The 20,792-nt window shown below is 29.5% G+C and overlaps 1 protein-coding gene across 1 annotated transcript; it reads right to left on the minus strand.

Annotated features, from left to right (window-relative positions):
- Positions 1–2,929: 2,929 nt before the first annotated feature.
- On the minus strand, positions 2,930–5,587 carry LOC148923184 (uncharacterized). The gene is made up of 3 exons (XM_089061420.1): positions 4,961–5,587; positions 4,405–4,639; positions 2,930–3,975 (listed from the first exon to the last, which is right to left on the minus strand). The coding sequence occupies exons 1-3, from the start codon at positions 5,585–5,587 to the stop codon at positions 2,930–2,932; spliced, it is 1,908 nt and encodes a 635-aa protein (XP_088917546.1).
- Between the last annotated feature and the right edge of the window lie 15,205 nt (positions 5,588–20,792).

A 20,792-nucleotide genomic window follows, 5' to 3' on the forward strand; every position in this document is an offset into this window, starting at 1 on the left:
AATTCGATTAGATCATCCTGGAGTTGGCTGTGGAAGGCAGAAATCGTGCGCCGTTGCTCGACGATGTAGGTGCTCGCAGAATTGTGTACGCACACCCAGGCATGGGGGACTACTGTAGGTATCATCGTTGAACCAATTGTGTACGCAGAATTGCGCCGTTGCTCGACGATGTAGGTGCTCGCTTGAAGAACCACGAACGCACTTTCCACATCTTTCCAAGCAACCTCTTGCCATTGTGCAAAAAGAATTTTTTTGAAGTCTTGCGGCATATTGAGTGTCTTCACGAAGATCGGTCATCTTGGATAGAGACCATCGGTGAGATAGTACCCCATATTGTATTGCCGGTTGTTGGTCGTGAAGACTATATTCGGTGCTCTACCATCTAAAACCTGGTTGAAGATTCAAATTTGTTGAGGAGGTTGATATCGTTATTTAATCCGGGACCGTGAAATATGCGTGCAAAATTCATAGGTGTCGGCAACGACCTCTAGCACAATCATTAGGTGGGTGCTTTTGTAGCTAGTTGGAACTCCTCCCCTCAGCTCGGGTGGCCCTCTGGGACGGGAGCTCCGCAATGGCAACCCGATGTCGTCCTCTCCCAGCGGGATGGGACAGTCTATGAGCGGGTTGACAGTTGCAGGGGCTCTTATCTTCTTCAATTTTAAGAGATATCTTTATCTTTTTTTCATACAAAAGGTAAATATGATATTTATTTCTACATACATTTTTAATTTATTTTCTTTCCTCGGGATTCTTAATTTACCCATTTCAATGTGCTAGCCTCTTATTTCATTTTTAACTAGGTAAATAAGTAATATAAATTCTGAATTTACCTATTTCAATGTGCTAACTTCTTATTTCAAAGAAGGAAAAATGATACTCTCCCTCTCATCTCCTATTAAAAATGAAACTTTTTCTTTTTGAATTGTCCCATTAAAATGAAACGTTTTCTAAATTGAAAGCAACAATATCTCTACTTTTTTTATATTTCTTACTTTATTCTCTCATTAATTCACTAAATAACACTACATAAATCCCGTGTCGAAAAACAAATGTTTCATTTCTAATGTAACGTGGGGAGTATTTACTTATTTTGTCTTGAATAATGCGTTTACTTGGGTCATTTTTAGTAATGACTAATTAATGCAATTTTCATCTCCAATAAAAATACTCCCTCCATCCCCTAATAATATGCACTTTGGATTCAGCACGAGTTTTAATGTACAATTGATAAAGTAAGAGAGAGGTAGAGAGAAAAAGTAATTAAAGTATTGTCAGTGGAAAATGAGTCATACTCCCTCCTTCTATGATCATTTAGGAAGCACTAAATTTTCCATAATCATTTACACGTTTAGCCGATTTAGGAGATTATTACCATCTTATATTAATCAATTATGTAGATACCATAAATTAGTTGCATAATCTCTTCTTCCACTAACAAGAATGTGGTTATTTTTTTTCATTTCACTTAACTTCTTAGTATTACCATCAAATGAAATAATCATTGTCATTCACCTCAAATTATTTTGTTGTTAATAAGTTTTAAAATTACAATATAAAAACGACTACATCCATATATACTTAACTTTTAAGTTTTATCATTAAATGAAATCATCATAGTCATTCGCATTGAATTATTTTATTAGTATTAAATAATTTTTAAATTTATAAATTATTAAAAAATTACTACATGCATGTATATCCAATTTCATAATGATACCATCCAAATAAATAATTTTAGTATTTCGCATTCAATTATTTTACTATTAAATAATTTTTAAAAATTTAAGTTATAACTAATATATACTTATTTCTTAACTAGTACTATCATTAAACGAAATAATCAAAGTGATTCGCATCCAATTATTTTATTATTAAATAATTTTAAAATTTCTAAATATAAAAAATGACTGCATCATATGTACTTATTTCTTATTGTTATAATCACAAAAATAATATTAGCATTTTGCATCTAATTTTATTATTAAATAATTCTAAATTATAAAGACGTCTATATGCATACATATTTAATTTTTTAGTGTTATCATCCAACAATTTAATAATATATTTCACAATCAATTATTTTATTATTAAATAATTCTAAGTTATAAAAATGAAAATTTCCATATATATATTTAATTTCATAGGTTGATCAACCAACGATTTAATCATAGTCACTAGCAATCTAATTATTTGATTAGTAAATAATTTTTAAAATTTCAAGTTAGATAAATGTCTACATATACTTATATATACTTAGTTTTTATATTATCAATTTAAATAATCATAGTTATACACATACCGTTATTATTATTATTATTATTATTATTATTATTATTATTATTATTATTATTATTATTATTATTATTATTATTATTATTATTATTATTATTATTAATTTTAAATTACTAAATTATAAAAATGACTAGATGCATATATACTTAATTTTTTAATTTTTTATTTTTTTTATATATTTTTTTAATCAAACATCTTCACGGTGGAAGGTTGAGTAGGGCTCTCATCCCATATATATCGTCAAAAAGAAATTACATATAGACTATCCCAAAAGTGGACAATCTGCCAACAAACTTACAATCTGCCAACAAACTTACAATCTGCCAACACACATAGAAAGCAAAAACAAGAGAACCTCAAAACCTAAAATTAGAAGGCCTAGTTGGTCCAATCTACACAAGGCTTTCACCAATGAGGGTGCCGAGTCCCTCGAGAAAACCACACTTGTCACTGCTTTACTACCAATCTTCGCCAAGAGATCCGCTGCCTTATTACCTTCCCTGAAAATGTGATTCATTCGCCATGAAATACCTCTCAACTCCCCTCTAATCCTTGCCAAACTATGACAAACAACCGCCGCACCCAGCTGCCCCCTTGAAATCCATCTAACCACCATCTCAGAATCTGATTCAATCTAGATATGGTCACCATATTGTTTGGCCAGTATCAAGCCCTTAAGGACAGCCAAGACCTCTGCTTCCAGCCCCGACCCAGCCTCCAAAGTTGCTGCAAAAGCAGCCGGAATCTCACCATTATGATCTCGCACAACTCCCCCTCCTCCAGCATTCTGATAGTCTGGTACGAATGCTCCATCAATATTAACTTTAATCCATGAGACTTCTGGAGGTCTCCACTGCACTCTCCCTACTTTCCTTGTTCTTGGAGCAGACGACGAGCATGTCACAAAATCCACCTTTGGACAACTCCCCTTCCATTGTTCCGGCCCCAACAACCTAGCCAAGACCAAGTTCCTCAAATATCCTATGATCCTTTTGATAATATTTTCCACCTTGAAGACTTTTTCCCGGTGAATACAATCATTTCTCTCAGTCCAGATAAACCAACATTCAAGGCATGGGATCAGCACACAGATATGTTGTCTGAAACCCAAATTCAAATGCCTTTGCCACCATCTAAGCCTTAAATCAATATTTCCCCCATCCTCCATAAAAGGCGGAACCTGTGGAAACCATCCAGCAAAATGGCTCCAAATCCCCCTTGCAGCCTCACCATTTACAAACAAATGTAGTCTAGTTTCAATGTTTGGTTTACTACAACATTTACATTTTGAAGCTAGTGATATTCCCCTCCATTGCAATTTTGTATCAACTTGTACTCTATTGGCCAGAAGCCTCCATAAGAAAAAGGATATCGACGTCCCAATACATTTTCCCCAGATAAAATAGTATATTGTCCTCTTCTCCGCCCTGTGCCTTACAACCTCCCAAGCTGAGGAAACTGAGAAGTTTCCATTAGGAGATGGCCTCCATCTCGCTCTATCTCTTTCCCCTCTGTCAAAAGGTATCAGTAGAATCTTTTCAATCACCTCCAAAGGAACTCCTTGCTCCACAAATACACGCCAAAGCTCCTCTTCATCCCATTCATCCTCTATCCAGAAATCACACACCCTCTGCGGAAAGGGGGTCGATTGAGGACCACACAAGCTAGCTAAGGGTACATCTAAAAGCCATGTGTCATACTAGAAGCTGAACCTATTAGACCGAGATAATACAAGAGGGAAGGAGATAGAGAAAAATTTCTAAAACATGTACCGGGCCCACAGAGAGTCCTGCTCCCGGAATCTCCACCACATCTTAAGGCTAAACGCCTCCACAACCTCCTTTAGACGTCGGATACCCAAGCCTCCCTCCCCACATGGTAGGCACACCCTTTTCCATTTAATCCAATGGGTTTTGTTTGTAGAATAACAAGAACCCCAAAGATATCTTGCCAAAACTTGTTCAATCTGTTTCAAGGTCCCTTTCGTCGGTTCCAGAGCTTGAAAGATATGTATTGGAATGGCTCCAAGAACACTTTTGATCAAAATTAGTCGGCCTCCAAAAGATAAATGGCGATGGCTCCAGCTATGAATCCTTTCCGATATCCTACCCCGGATGAACAGAAACAGATTTGTCCATTTTGGACCACGGTATATAGGAACTCCAAGATAAACGAAAGGAAGGAACCCCTGCTTGAATCCACTGACCTCACTAATCTCCGTTGCCCATGTGTTATGCCTCTCATTAAGGAAGAAGCAGCTTTTCCCCACATTTACTTTCTGTCCCGACACATTCATGTAATGCTCAAGACAATCCGAGATGGTCAACACAACAGATCTCTGTGCCTGTGAGAAGACAATAATGTCATCCGCATAAGCTAAGTGTGAGACCCCCCCTGGTGTACCTAGCCGTGCGATACATCATTTCTTTCTTTCCAAGAATGAGTCGATCCAACAACTTTGACAAATATTCTGCCGCAAGAATGAACAGAGTAGGGGAAATAGGGTCACCTTGTCTTAGACCCCGAGTCGACTTAAAAAAACTTGTGGCCATCCATTAATCAACACAGAAAACCAGCAAGGCAATATAGAATGGTCAATAAGTTGTATCCACTTGTTTGAGAAACCCATCCTTTTCAAAACTTTGAGAAGAAAAGGCCATTGCACCCGATCATAAGCCTTTTTCATATCCAACTTGAGAACCATATTAGGTGAAGGAACGCCCTTCCAGATTTCATGGAAAAGTTCCTTGGCTAGCAGTAAATTATCACTAATCAATCGACCCTTAATGAAGCCGCTTTGATTCAGAACCGTGATCAAAGGCAGTAAAGGCGCCATCCTCGCAGCCAAATTTTTGATATAATTCATCACGTTGTAGAGGCTTATTGGTCTGAATTCTGACCATTTGGTAGGATTTTTCTTCTTTGGGATCAAGACGAGCATTGTAGCTGCAATTCCTCTTGGAATCTCCTTACCATGGAAGAAATCAGCAACAGCTTCTACCACATCTGAGCGAATAATTTCCCAACAAACCTGGAAGAACAGAGCTGAGTACCAATCTGGTCCCGAAGCACAACCTGCGCATATGTTAAAAACCGTCTTCTTCACCTCCTCTTCATTAGGTATACACTCCAGGACTCCCATCTCCACATGAGAAGGAAGAGGGGTTAAGATATTCAGATCTGGCTCCTCCAGTTCTCCTACATCCGAAGATAACAAGTCTTGATAAAATTTAGCCGTCGAAGCTCTAATGTCTTCATCTGCTGTGAGAGTTCTGTTCCCATCCTCAATCATATGTATTCTTGCTCTAGTCCTTCTCTGCTTTACCCAACCTTGAAAGAATTTCGTATTTCTCTCCCCCTCTGCTACCCATTTAACAGCCGCCTTTTGCCTCCAATAATCTGCTGGGGTTTGGTGCCCCTTGCACAGCGAAAGTCATGCATAAACAAATAAATCATGCATCCAGATCTATTTGACTGATTATGGGATCAATTAACCACATGTTAAACAATCAAAATTGCATACAAGAAAACATATAATTCACGAACAAGGAATAAGAACCCTAATTCATGAATTTCTTACGGTTTAGAATTACCGATCTGATTCTCCAAAGAATCGTGATTGCTTGCGCCTTCTCCACGTGATGATCTTCGTACTCAACCACGAACCTTCTAATCTGTATCCCGAACTCAGATTATGACCTTTGGGTGGGCAAAGCTTGTCAGAATCAAAAGGACTTGACTAGAAAGAAGACTGAACTTCAGTTCCGTGAAACTGAAAATTTTCGTCTACTCCCTAGAAGAGGGGGGGCACGAATTTTAATGATTAAAAATCAATTCATTAGTCTTCTATTTAGTCTCCTTTTTAATAGAGTTATGTTGGGCCAGATTAGGGATCCATGGAGGTTAGACTTGGGCCAAACATGTTGGTCTTTTACTAATTAAAGTGAGTCCCAATTTAATACAAGCCCAAACAGAATATTATTATCATCCACTATAGTATAATAACATTGACTGCCCGTCCAATCCCAAATTACGAGTAATCCGGGCTTTACCTCTTTAATTTATTATTTCCCGTGTTTAAGATATAAATATCCATTAATTAATTTAAGTCTGTTATTTGACTTTAATTAATTAATATCTTTTTCCAAGAGTTGTCTAGATCAAAATCTTTATTTATTATTCTGGAATAAATTCCAACCGGCCGGGTTTCTGAATAATAAAACCTTTTTCGAGCACCTCTTGAGGATATTATCAAACTGGACTCACCCAGCACACGATTCATTGCAATAACAATACTAGCACCTCTAGACATTGATCACCACTACCCAAGATATCAGGATTCTTGGATTGCGAAAAATCCGCACCATTTGATAAATCAAAGTAGTGCATAATCAATATCGTATGCTCAATGTTATATCAACAATGATTAAGAAATAACAATCACCGAGACCTCATCTTTCAGTAAATAGCAAGAAAGACTTATCTCAAAAGTTAGATCCTTCAGTGCTATACCACACCAGTGTCGTTTATTTCCTAAGGTAAGGAAACATGCGGACTGACACTGCAACCTTTCACGATAGGTAGCCATAGCCTATCTAGGTTGTGAAATTCTATTTCTCTTCTACAAAGAACCGACTGTGTCACCTTCTGTGAACGGCGTTCATGACCAGTCTACTATGTAGAAGAATTAGACTTATTTGCTTCTTATACATTTAAATGTTTGAGAAACATCTTATAAATGCACAAGCAAACATCAATGCGATAAAATTACTTCTTCTCGCCTTGGGTTAAAAGTGGATTGTAGAATTTATTGTATACAAGCAATTCTATCCGTGCAACATGCTCGAAATGTGCTTTTCAATATACCAATCCTAACATAATCTTCCTCCATCTTTAAACATGAGAGATACTCGGCTGCTGCTTTATTCATCTCCATACGAAGAGCCGGAGAGGGATCCATTTCATACTTCATCACTGCCTCTTTCATCACTGCCTCTTGTGCTTCCTGTTCTGCCCTCTTAATCTTTTCAAAAACATTTCCAACTTAATTTCTTAGTGTTATTATTCAATTAGATCATTATAGTAGTATTATTTGTATCCAATATTTTATTATTAAGTAATTCTTAATATTATAAACTATAAAACTGACTACATGCATATATACTTCATTTCTTAAAGATTTCTTCAAACAATTTAATCATAGTCATTCTCATCCAATTATTTTATTATTAAATAATTTTTAAAATTTTAAATTATAAAAATGACTACATGCCTATATCCTTAATTGTTTTAGTGTTGCCATCAAACAAAATAATCATAGTCATTTACATTCAATTATATTATTGTTAAATACAGTAATTTTTAAAATCATAGTAAGTTCTAAAACGACTACATTCATATATACTTCATTTCTCAGTGTTACCATCAAACGAAAGAATCATAGTCATTCACATTCAATTATTTTATTATTAAATAATTTTTTAAATTCCAAGTTATAACAATGACTACAAACATATATATACTTAATTTATTAGTGTTATCATCAAACAAAATAATCATAGTCATTTACACCCAATTATTTTATTATCAAATAATTCTTAAAAATTCTAAATTATAAAAACGACTACATGGATATATATTTAATTTATTAGTGTTATTATCCAACAATTTATTCATAGGTCATATTTTATTATTAAATAAATATTTAAAGTTCTAAATTATAAAAATGACTACATGCATGTATATATATATATTTAATTTTTAATGTTACCATCAAATAAAATTATCATAATCATTTACCTCCAATTATTTTATTATTATGTAATTTTTAAATTTTTAAGTTGTAAAATGACGACATGATTATATACTTATTATTTTAGTGTTATCTTCCAACGAAATATAATACTAGTATTTTGCATTCAAATATTTTTTTTAAATACTTCTTAAAATTCTAAGTTATAAAAACCACTATTTGCATGTATATTTTATTTCTTAACGTTATCATCCAATAAATTAATTATAATCCTTCACATCCAATTATTTTATTATTAAATGATTTTTAAAATATTAAATTATAAAAATGACTATACGAGTACATAGTTACTTTCTTAGTGTTAGTATCAAACGAAATAATCATAATCACTCATATCCAATTATTAATAGTAATTTTTAAAATTTCAATTTATAAAAATAACTACATGAATATATACTTAATATCTTAGTATTATGATCATCAAACAAAATGATCATAGTTATTCGTATCCAATTATTTCATTATTAATTTTTTTTTTCTAATTGTAAAAAATGACCATTCATACTCTATATACTTAATTTCTTGTTGTTATCATCAAATTCAGTATTTCATTTCTAATTATTATATTAAATAATTATTAAAATTCTAAGTTATAAAAACAACTACTAGTACTTAATTTCTTAACATTATAATTAATTTCTTAATTATCATCAACGAAATAATAATATTATTTCACAATCAATTAATTTCTTAACATTATAATTAATTTCTTAATTATCATCAACGAAATAATAATATTATTTCACACTCAATTATTTCATTATGAAATAATTCTAAATGCTTTAAACAAATAATAGTGTGTTATCATCCATTTCTTAGTGTTACCAAAATCTTCCTAATTAAATGCACCAATTTATTTTGGAGTATCATCCACATTTACTATTTTCACATTTCCATATATAATCAATGTGATATGATATTGATTTATCTTTACAAATATAACAAAAAGGGTAATTAAGTAAAGAAATAAAAGTTAATAAGAAAACCGGTTTTAAATTAAAACCGATTCAAAATTCAAGGGCATTTTGTATATACAATTTTTGTTAATTTATCTTTACTACTCATAATCTATATACCTCTACAAAAGTGAAATATATGTCATTCCAAAAATAAACATACTCCAAAGGAAAAAAAGGTATATAGAAAGGTAAATGATTTTATAAACATAAAATAATAGTACAAAATGCATTAAAAAAATATAAAGTGTGATACATTCTCAAATACCTTCTCTCTTGGAGAATGATTTTTCATGAAAAGAAGGCAAATATGGTAGTTATAAAATTTTACCTCTTATAAAATTTTACCTCTCCATCAATGGAAAGGTAAAGATACCTCTTATATATATATAGATTTGTGATCAATTGAGATTTTTTATGCTAATTGAGAAATACGATGCAATATCAGCCACTTATTTTTATTAAATGAGTGGTCTAGATTTTGTCACATGAAAAATATTTTTAGATTAATTAATTATGAAAGGGCAGAATGGTAATATCATGGTATATTTTATTCAATAAATAATTTTTTTTAATTTTTAACTTTAATTTTTTTTTAATTTTTTTTTAATTTTTTATTGATTTTTCAACTACATATACAATTCATGTCAACTACACACATGTAATGTCAACTACATATACAATTCATGTCAACTATGGGGGTGTTCGGTTGACAAGACTAAATCTCATGATTAAACATGTATGATGTTTGGTTCATAAGATTGACCCCCTCAACTTAATCCTAGATGGATAGTCCCATGATAATTAGTCATAGCCTCCCCCCTCCAACTAAAATAATCCTACAACTTAATCCTAGATGGATAGTCTCATGATAATTAGTCATGGCAACCGAACGTCACCTATGTGTACAATCTATGTCAACTACATACATATAATGTCAACTACATATACAATTAATGTCAACTACACACATATAATGTCAACTATGTGTATAATTCATGTCAACTACATATACAATTCATGTCAACTACACAATATAATGTCAACTACATGTACAATTCATGTAAAAAAGTATTTATTGAATAAAGTTTTTGACATTTGACGTGCAGGCTATTGACAATAGCCGATAATACTCCTAGTTGACACAAACTACATGCTGTTGCCATTTCATAAATATTCTGGATGAGTGGTTGAGATTGCATCTCAATTTTCAATTAGGTTCAAAAATCTCAACCTAACAAGACCATATATATATATAGGGATGTACTAAGATGACAACGCTCTTTATTGTAACACCATACCACTTTAGGCCATTAGATCTGAAAATCGTGTGTTTGTCATGCTGCCACGTGTAAAAACACGGAGGGGTAAAATAGGAAATTTCTAATTTTACGTTACCAGATTGCAGTGTTGTTCAATGAATATTGCAGTCTTACCACAACAATATTGCAGTTTACCACGACTGCAATATCTAATACAGTAGACTGCAATATCTAATACAGTAGACTGCAAACCCGTGTTTTTTCACGAAACTTAATCCTAGGCGTCCATAGATGAGATCTAACGGACTATATTGGTGGTATGATGTTATTTTAACTATGGTGGCACCCTAGTGCACCCCTATATATATATATATATATAGAGTCCCATTATCCACAAACCCACTCTTAAAGACCGAACCATCGAACCATACCAAATTAGGGTTTTTAGATCTAGTTTTTTATGGATGAGATTCAAAAATTTATAAATTATTTTCTCCTTCATCACCAGTCTATTTTTATTCATTCGAAGGTAAATAAGTCATACTAACACGTTACGAATATTTAACTTCATTCCAGAATATATTACTTCATTCCGGTAGGTTTTTACTTCATTCTAATAGAATTATTACTTCATTCTAGTACGTAAATGCAGTTTCGCCGTCGCGTGCCGTTCTTTCTCTCTACAATATCTATCACCACCGCTACGACGCTGATATGGTGTAATAAACACATGGAATAGTATAATAAATTATATGAATGAAGTATGTGTAGAAGCATTTGAAGTCCTACTGGAATGAAGTAAAAACCTTATCTAATGAAGTAATAACATTTCTGAATGAAGTAATAAATTCACTTGAATAAATTGCATTTTTTAATGTGAATAAAGTAAAAACTCATGTCAATGAATTCGAACGAAGCATATGTTGAATCATTTCAAAACCTACTTGAAGCAAGTAAAAACATGTTGTAGTTTCAATGTATTACGTACAGAATGAAGTAATAAACCTATACAATGAAGTCAAATTGGCTTGTAATGAAGAGCGAAAAAAATTTACACAGCAACATATCTCATCAAAAAACTAGATCTTATGACCCAGATTTATTCTCTAGTTCGGTCTTTAAGAAGGGTTCGACATTGATTACAACTCATCATTTAATTGCTAACTACAACTAATTTAAGGCCACATGATTTTAAAAAACGTGTGGTCTACAATTTGCCACGTGTAATTTTCGTTTTTATTAATTAAATCGAAAAAAATTAAAAAAAAACGCCAAATTAGGGTTTTGAATGAAAATGTCAATATAGTGTTTCGAAAATATCAACACAATGCTTTGAGAATGTCAACACAAATTTAGGATTGACATTGTATATGCTTTATATTGACATATTATCTTAGCTGTATTGACATTAGTCTGTGTACGAAAAATACGAAAATTCTAGATTTTTTTTTTCAAATTTTGACGTCGGAACAAATGCATGTAGTATATCGTTGGAATCCTTATAAAATTATCTTTAATTTGATATATGTTATATGAATTTAAAGTTTTGAGATTTCTTTTAAAAGTTAGTTATAACTAACTTGACATTAATACTCCTATTCATTTTTATTGGAATTAATCCTATAGCCTTATTAACGTTTTTTTTTATCGTATTGACATTTTGTGGTTAATGATCTAGGCCTTTAATTTGAATATCTAATGGCTATTATTGAGTTGTAGTTAGCAATTAAGCATTGAGTTAGTAATATAACACTTCTATATATATATATATATAGAGAGAGAGAGAGAGAGTGATGCTAAATGGCCACATTATGGCTAGCCACACAAGATCAAATTAGTAAATTGAAGGGCTAGTTATTAGATAAAATATTAGTTATAGTTAGTGGATAAACGAAAATTACCAATATATCCTTTACTTAATTTTCGCTTTTCTGTTTCGCTCTATTTCATTTTTACCGGATTAGAGGGGATCAATTTATTTCAAATTTTGAATTAAAGATACATTGATTAATGCTAGTATTAATAGCTCCACATTGGAAATTGAATTAACACCAAAACGATCAGTAGTTTATTTTGAAATGACCATAAATTAATGCTATTTAATTGAAAGAAAGAACAAATTTATATAAATCGTATAGACATAATAGTTTTATTTGTATGATTTAATTTTATATTATAATTTATTCTTACTATATTAATTTTGAATATTTTTAACGCTATGATTATGTATTAATATGACAGTATATTAATTAACACACTAAATAATTAAACTATTATATTTAATTATAAAATATTTTTTTACTAACTTAATTATTTAATCATTTTGTAGTTTATTTCAGTTTTTTCTTTGTCATTTGTGTAACTCTCCAACACCTTGTTTTCTTTTTCGTTATATTTAATAAAATAAATCATTATGATCGGTAAATCTTTAATGTAATAACAATAAAATCCTTTATCTTAATATATTTAAAAAAACTTAAAAATAAGTACTAATATTTTCCTTATCAAAATGTGAATTATATAATAAAGTTATATAACCATAATGATTAAGCACTTTTCTTTCAAAATTGTATAACAAATTTAATTATGTTTCGTGATGTTTGAGTTAACATGTCCATTGCACAATCACTTAATGATCAAATAGTTAGTGACATTACTAATAACTTAGGTATACATAACTATGGTCGATTTTATAATTTATAATTTAAAAACGATTTAGTAGTAATAAATAGTTGTATATAAATGACTATTTAAAATTTATTTATGTTTTACTAACATATAATTTAACGATTTTAGATTGTGAGTCAATATGTGGAGTACATAAGAAAATTGCTTAATGATAATAATCAATTAGATTAGATAATAGCGGAGTAATAAACTAAGTATATATAAAGATGGATTATTTTATAATTAAAAATGTCAAGAACAATTTAATAATAAAATGGGCCTAGGTTAATGCAAATAACTGTTCATATTTACTTTATCAACTAAGTATAGTAGTACCTAATATAATTACATTCGTAGTTTTTTTAAGTCAGTATGTCCAGTACACAAGGAATTGACTTAATGGTAGCAATAAGTTAAGTACATATACATGTCGATTTTATACTTTACAATTTAATAATGATTTAATTAATAACTAGTTGGATGTGAAAGACTATTCAAAATTTATTATATTTTAACTATTATATATCTAATTTAATTATAAATTGTAATTTTTGAGTTAATATGTGAGTGCACAAGGAAATCAACTTCATAACCATCAATTAGATAGGTGACATACTAAAAGTGAAGAATATATACATGTGGTTAATTAAGTAATTTATAATTTGAGAAATTATTTAATCGTATAATAGTTGGATGTGGATGGCCTATTTGCTCTTAATTTTTCTACTCTCGTATCTAATTTTTAATTATGTTTCGTGTTTTTTTAGTTAACATGTATAGATACAAGGAAATTGATTTAATGATATCAATCAGTTGGACATAGTACTTTCTTCATCCGTTATTATTTGACACAAGTTTTTTCTTTCGTCTGTCAATTAATATTTATCACATTTAATATTTACTATTTTTTTAATGAATTATACATTTCACAATTTGAGTTCACTCATATTTTATTATAAAAATAATAGATAAAAGTAGGACCTACATCCCACTAATATTTTTCACCTACTCTTTTTTATACTCCCTCTGTCCCACTAGAAATGAAACGTTTTCCTATTTGGATTGTCCCATTAAAAATGAAACGTTTCTTAAAATAGAAATAACTTTATCTCTACTTTTTCCTCTCTCTTACTTTAATCTCTTTCTTTAACTCACAAAACAACATTACATAAAATCATTTGCCAAAAAGCAAACGTTTCATATTTATTGGGACGGAGGGAGTATTTCTTAAAACTCAAATCGGGTCAACTTGTGATAAGTATTCATTCCGTGCACGAATAGGAGTCTCATTTTTTTTCGGCACAGGTTTTAATAAATGTTAAGAAAAGTGGGTAGAAGAAAGATGGTGGAATATGAGTTCTACTTGTAGTATTAATTTCAAATGAAATGTGAGTGGATTGAGTTAGTGAAATGTGAGACCTCTTAACCATTTTATAGTAATTTTGAATCACGACTCCTATTCGCGGACAGACCAAAATGAAAAAATGGGATTCCTATTCACGGACGGACCAAAATGAAAAAACGGGATTCCTATTCACGGACGGAGGGATGGAGTATTACTAAAAAAATTATGTATAACACGTGATTTCATTCTAATGAATAGGATGTACAATTAATTTAGTCACTTAAAATTTGATTTTATAATGATTTCCGATTCAATTAATTAGAATGGTATGTTTAACTACATAAATAAATTAAATTTTAGATTCAACTAAGTATTTGAGTTTTTAATTTATATAATACTCAATTGAACAACTCAATATTAGATATTTAGATTAATATGATATCATTGATGATTTTAATTAAGCTTTGATCTTTGATTTAACTTGGATTTATAATTGAATGATTCAATTCAATCTTATATTCAATTTTGATTCACTTTATATTATAATTAAATGTTTTTAATTAAATTGATTATATTTGAGATTCACAAAAATTGATTTGATTGAATTACAGAAGCAAAAATTAATTTGTAGTGGTCGTGGTACTATTACAGAAACCAAGAATAGGTTTAACAGACACTAAAAAGCCCGGATACTCAAGGACAGCCAAAATCTCCAACTCCAGCTTAGGTTCAAAAATTAGCATTTTGTTATTTGATTCGAAGTTCAACTTGTGAAATGAAAAAATTAGAGGGTAAAGCTGAAAGTAAAATAAAATTAGAGGAAAGAGAAAATAAGTGAGCGGCAATCCTCCAAAAAGTTACTAAAGGATATAAAAGTAAAATTAATTGGCAATTACACTGGAAATCGATTTTTTTTCTAATAAACCAGTTTATGACCAGTCATAATGTGGCCACGTAGCATTTTCCTTCTTTTAAAGGAACGACATATTTGAACTCAAGACCTCGGTATCAGATTAGCCACTATAATGTTACACCAACTCATACACTTGAAAGGGTATATGCTTGATTTTATGTCATATGGGTCGTGACAAAATTTGCCGAATTGTATTCATTTAAATGCCCTCGTTTCATGTAAACAAATAATTTCATTAATTGTCATTGTTCTATATTACACTCTCTTTGTCCCACTATAAGTGATCAAATTTTTCATTTTCGAATGTTCTACAATAAGTAATTGATTTATATTTTAAAAAAAACAAAATATTTATTTCTCTTACTTTATCTCTATTTTTCTCTTTTAATTTATTTTTTCTATTCAATTAAATAAACATTATTTTCTTAAACACCATGCTCAAAAGAAATAGTCATTAATTGCATAATTTAAATATTAATGACTGAACCCATATTTAAAACTGGACCCATACTAATGTGTGAAAGAGCAGTAGCTTTGCCAATACAATTAATTTTATCAGAGCAATTAATGCAATTTGAAAAAATGATTCAATGCTGCCTTGGTCAATAACGACGAATAAACATAGATCCCATTACCAGTGCGGAATTTTAATGTGGTGTCCTTTTTATAATTATATACTCCCTCCGTCCACGAATAGGTGTCCCGGTCAGCAATTTTCATCCGTCCGCCATTAGAAGTCCCGATTAGACATTTTATCTTGAGAGTATAAAAAATGATCCCATTGTTCCCTTAATTTAGAAGTTGCAATTAATTTTAATCCACTTTGATTGCAATTTCTCACTCTCTCTCTTAATGTTAGATTTCGTTATTCCAAAGAATAAAGCAAATAATAATATAAATGGGTCCCACATTCCACTATCACACAATTTAATTATTACACTCAAACTTTTCTTAAAACCCGCACCTAACTCAACCGGGACTCCTATTCGCGGACGGAAGGAGTACTAGGATTTTTTTTCTTGTCTAAAGATGTAAACAAAAGTTCGGAATTTATAACATGTAATGCTTCATTGCTATTTACTTAATTAAATTGTAAAAAGAATTGTTAATAGTATTCCCTCATTTCCTTTGGTTGTGCGGAATTTCATACGAATTTTATTTAGTGTATCAAGTAAAGAAAATAAAGTAAGAGATTATGAATAAAAAAAGATAAATATTTTTTTAATATTAATAATGAGTCAGTTTAATTAGAATAAATTAAGAAAAAAAAGTAAGTCATAGGGGTTTGAGTATTATTGTTCAATTAACATTACGCCCAAGTGAGATGGGTCTCAAAGAAAAAAAATACATTGAAATCTTACGAAAATTAAGTTATGCGTAAAAACATTGAGTATAAGAATTGCGTAAAAACATTTGATTAAATTCCTACATTATACATAATCCACTATAATAATTATTTATAAATTATTGTTCAATACAAATTCAACAGGCCACGAGATAAATTGTTGTTGAATAAAGAGTGACTATTGATAAAATAATATAAATAATTTTTTTTTTCTTATTATTATTATTATTATTATTATTATTATTATTATTATTATTATTATTATTATTATTATTATTATTATTATTATTAGGCCTGCTTTCTTATGTTATTTATATCGTTTCACGAATTTACGGTGACACATTCTGCATCAATTACAGTAGTCCTTCATCTTGGTAGACCATTTTATATTTTTGTTTCTTTCAGTTAATACTCCCTCCGTCTCACTGAGATAGTCCCACTTTGACTCGGCACGGATTTTAAGAAATGTGACGAAAAGTGAGTTGAAAAAGTTGGTGGGATGTGGGTCCTACTATTAAAGTATTAGTTTTATAATAAAATGTGAGTATGAATGAGTTGGTGGAATATGAGGTCCATTATCAAAAATAGTAAAAATGAAATGAGACAAACTTTATGGGATAAACGGAAATAGAAAAATGGGACAATCTTTATGGGACGGAGGGAGTACATGATCCTGTTCACTCAATCTCCGTGAACCATCGGAAGAAGGGCTAATTGCAAATATATCTTAATGTGTATTTTTCGTATCCTCTATATATAATAAATATATTGATAACTTTCATTTAATTATATTGTGAGTGCACATGTCATAATGAATCAAAAGTTCAATTATCTCGTAAACTTACTATGATAAAAGATAGGCTCTTTTTCGCATAACTTAAGAACTTTGGTAATCAATTGAAAAGAAAATTCTTACTACAAATATGTGGTCAATGGTAGTGACAGAGTTCATCAATGGACAATGAGGAATACAAAAAATTGACGACAAATCACATCTAGAGTAATATTTTTTTCATTAGATCCTTTATAAATTTTTGGTTCATTAAGTCCTTATACTAATGCATTTTAATTTAAGAGGTTTTTATATAATGGACTCAAAATTTAATTAATTTTCCTTGAATTAGTTATAAAAAATCTTGTATTTTTAACTCTCTGGCCATGTTTGGTTGCCGTGAAAGTAAAGTTGGCAAGGAAAATGATTCCTAGGAAAATAAATCATTGGAATATGATTCCTAACAACTTAACTTTCTTGTGTTTGGAAAATATCAAGATTTTAAATTTCATATTTGATTAAATAATAACAATAATTTTGATATTATAATAAGATTCCTTTAATAAATTATTAATTAAAAAAATTATAATATATTATTATATATAAACATATCCTTGTAATTTAAATATTTATTGATATTATAATTGAATAAAATTTATAATTTCAACATTTCATTAAGCTTTGTTAATTAATTAGTTTATAAATGGCAATAACATTTTATTATTAATAGTATTATGATACATAATTTAAATAATTATATTAGTAATTATTAATAATTATAAATATTATAATAATATAATAATATAATAATAATTATTATAGTTATAGTGTAATTTATAGTTATTTATTATAATTAAATTAAGTAGAGTAAGATTCATAATTTTTAAATTATTTTTTAAAAAAATCTTTATTTATTTAATAATAATAATAATAACCATGTTTGGTTGCCGGGAAAGTAAAGTTGTGGCAAGGAAAATGATTCCTAGGAAAATAAATCCTTGGAATATGATTCCTAACAACTTAACTTTCTTGTGTTTGGAAAATATCAAGATTTTAAATTTCATATTTGATTAAATAATAACAATAATTTTGATATTATAATAAGATTCCTTTAATAAATTATTAATTAAAAAAATTATAATATATTATTATATATAAACATATTCTTGTAATTTTAAATATTTATTGATATTATAATTGAATAAAATTTATAATTTCAAAGTTTCATTAAGCTTTGTTAATTAATTAGTTTATAAATGGTAATAACATTTTATTATTAATAGTATTATGATACATAATTTAAATAATTATATTAGTAATTATTAATAATTATAAATATTATAATAATATAATAATAATTATTATAGTTATAGTGTAATTTATAGTTATTTTTTAAATTATAAATATTATAATAATATAATAATAATAATAATAATAATAATAATAATAATAATAACTAAGTTGTATAAGATTGAACTTATTAAATAATTAAATATGTAATAATCCAAAAACTGGGAAAAAGTTGTACTCCATTTAGAATCCTGGAAAGTTGTACTAACACTTTCCTTGTTCCGGGATTTTAATTACTTTCCCAGTTTGATAAAACCGAAACAAACACAAGAATTTAAAATTTAAGGAATCAAATTACTTTCCCAGACAGAATCCGTGCAACCAAACATGGCCTCTATGTTTCCCATTATGTGTCCCAATTTTTCATTTTGGTTCGTCTCATATTTATTATCCCACTTCACTTTTACCGCTTTTGGTACGAGACCTAACATTCCACTAACTTATTTTCACGCACATTTTATTATAAAACTAATATATAAAAGTAAGACTCATATTCCGTTAATTTTTCAACTCACATTTTTATTACATTTCTTAAAACCCATCAAAATGAAACACATATTTGGGACGTAGGAAGTAAAAGTAATTCAATTGCAACATCGACTAAAGAATACTGGGAATTTGGAAAAATAATTGATATTATTAGTTATCAATTTTCTAAATTTATCATTTTCCAATGATTTTTTAGTTGAAATTGCAACTAAAATAATTTTAAAATAAATTGAAAAAAAAATAAAAATAATAAATAAATAACACCAGAAAAATTGATTAAATTATGAAAATAAACATTCAACTATAGAACCTCATAAATAAAAATACATTCGTATAAAAATTTAATAAAAATTGTTAAAGGACCTTATGAAACAAAATGCATTAATAGAAGGATTTTGCTGTGGGATCTAGAAAGAGATTGGAACATGAAAAATCACAAAAAAAATTGTCTGGACCATCATGGTTTTCACGAGGCAAAGATGAAAAATTGTCTCGACCATCATGGTATCTCTGCAGAAAGCAGATGTTAATCATGAAATTTATTTCCTTGATTTAGCTTTAATATTTTCAATTGCATCACTGTATATATACCAAGTTTGAAACGATAAAACTGAACACACATAGTGTGCTATTACAAAATTTAAATTGTAATTTGAATTGACTAGACCACCAAGTCTTTGACCTAAATTAAAAGAGTATTCTATTAATTTACTCACGATAAATCTATACCAACTCAAATCGAACAAAAACTACAAGCTCATCTAGATACCATTGTTGATGAAAAAGACTTGAAGCAAATGGGTTATACTTGTTCCCCAGTATTAAAATCTATTTGGATTATCTTGTTGTTAGTCACTCCTTTTTAAATTGACTTATAATCAATAGTTGTTATGACAAATAAATTGTTACTCCTACAACTTTTTTTGAAGACTACACTCATGATATGTTGTTGTAAGCCACAACAAGATTTCACTTAACTAAAAATAGAAGAAATCAACTTTATATGGCCCCATATTGCTATAATCTGCTTCACCAATCTCTCTCTCCTTTGATTAAGATAAAAAGATTAATTGTGTTTTGTCTAGTTTTTAGCCAACAAGATGAGTTCTCAACTAATTTAATAGGCCATAAAAGAGATATGAAGAAATGAACTATCATTTCAGTAGAGTTAGCACATTTGTCGATTTTTTCCTTTTTTTAGCCCGTTTACTCTCTCTAGTTCGAAACAAATAATAAATAAGTAAATTTTTAGGCCAAAATGTAGGGGGAGAAGTGAGCAAATTGATCGGTGGAAAGTGACAACTCAGTTGAAAATGTCTTTTGCATACGTACTATGTGTGATGTGTTTGTGATTGTGGTCTAAATTTGTAGTAATAATGTTGGAACCTTAATCGATATCCTAGGCCATGGCTTATACTGCTATAGCAATAAATCATATCCTATTCAAAACAATTAATCGAATTTTGTGATGATTTGGATTTGTGCCCTTGTAGAAATTTGTTAGGGAGGTATTTTAATACTCCTTTCAACCCATAAAAATATGAACCTTTGAAATGATACGAGAATTAATGCACAATTAATAAATA

Source organism: Salvia hispanica, chromosome 6 (assembly GCF_029641045.1).
Source record: "Salvia hispanica isolate PSC_SH4W2 chromosome 6, Shi_PSC_v1, whole genome shotgun sequence".
Taxonomy (NCBI): Eukaryota; Viridiplantae; Streptophyta; class Magnoliopsida; order Lamiales; family Lamiaceae; genus Salvia; species Salvia hispanica.

Coding starts and splice junctions, on each gene's coding strand:
- LOC148923184 (XM_089061420.1), bottom strand. CDS start 5,587: ATGATTGAGGATGGGAACAGAACTCTCACAGCAGATGAAGACATTAGA. Junction 4,640..4,960: donor TGAAAAAGGCTTATGATCGG/GTGCAATGGCCT, acceptor GTCTTCTCACAG/GCACAGAGATCTGTTGTGTT. Junction 3,976..4,404: donor TCTGTTTCTGTTCATCCGGG/GTAGGATATCGG, acceptor CATGGCTTTTAG/ATGTACCCTTAGCTAGCTTG.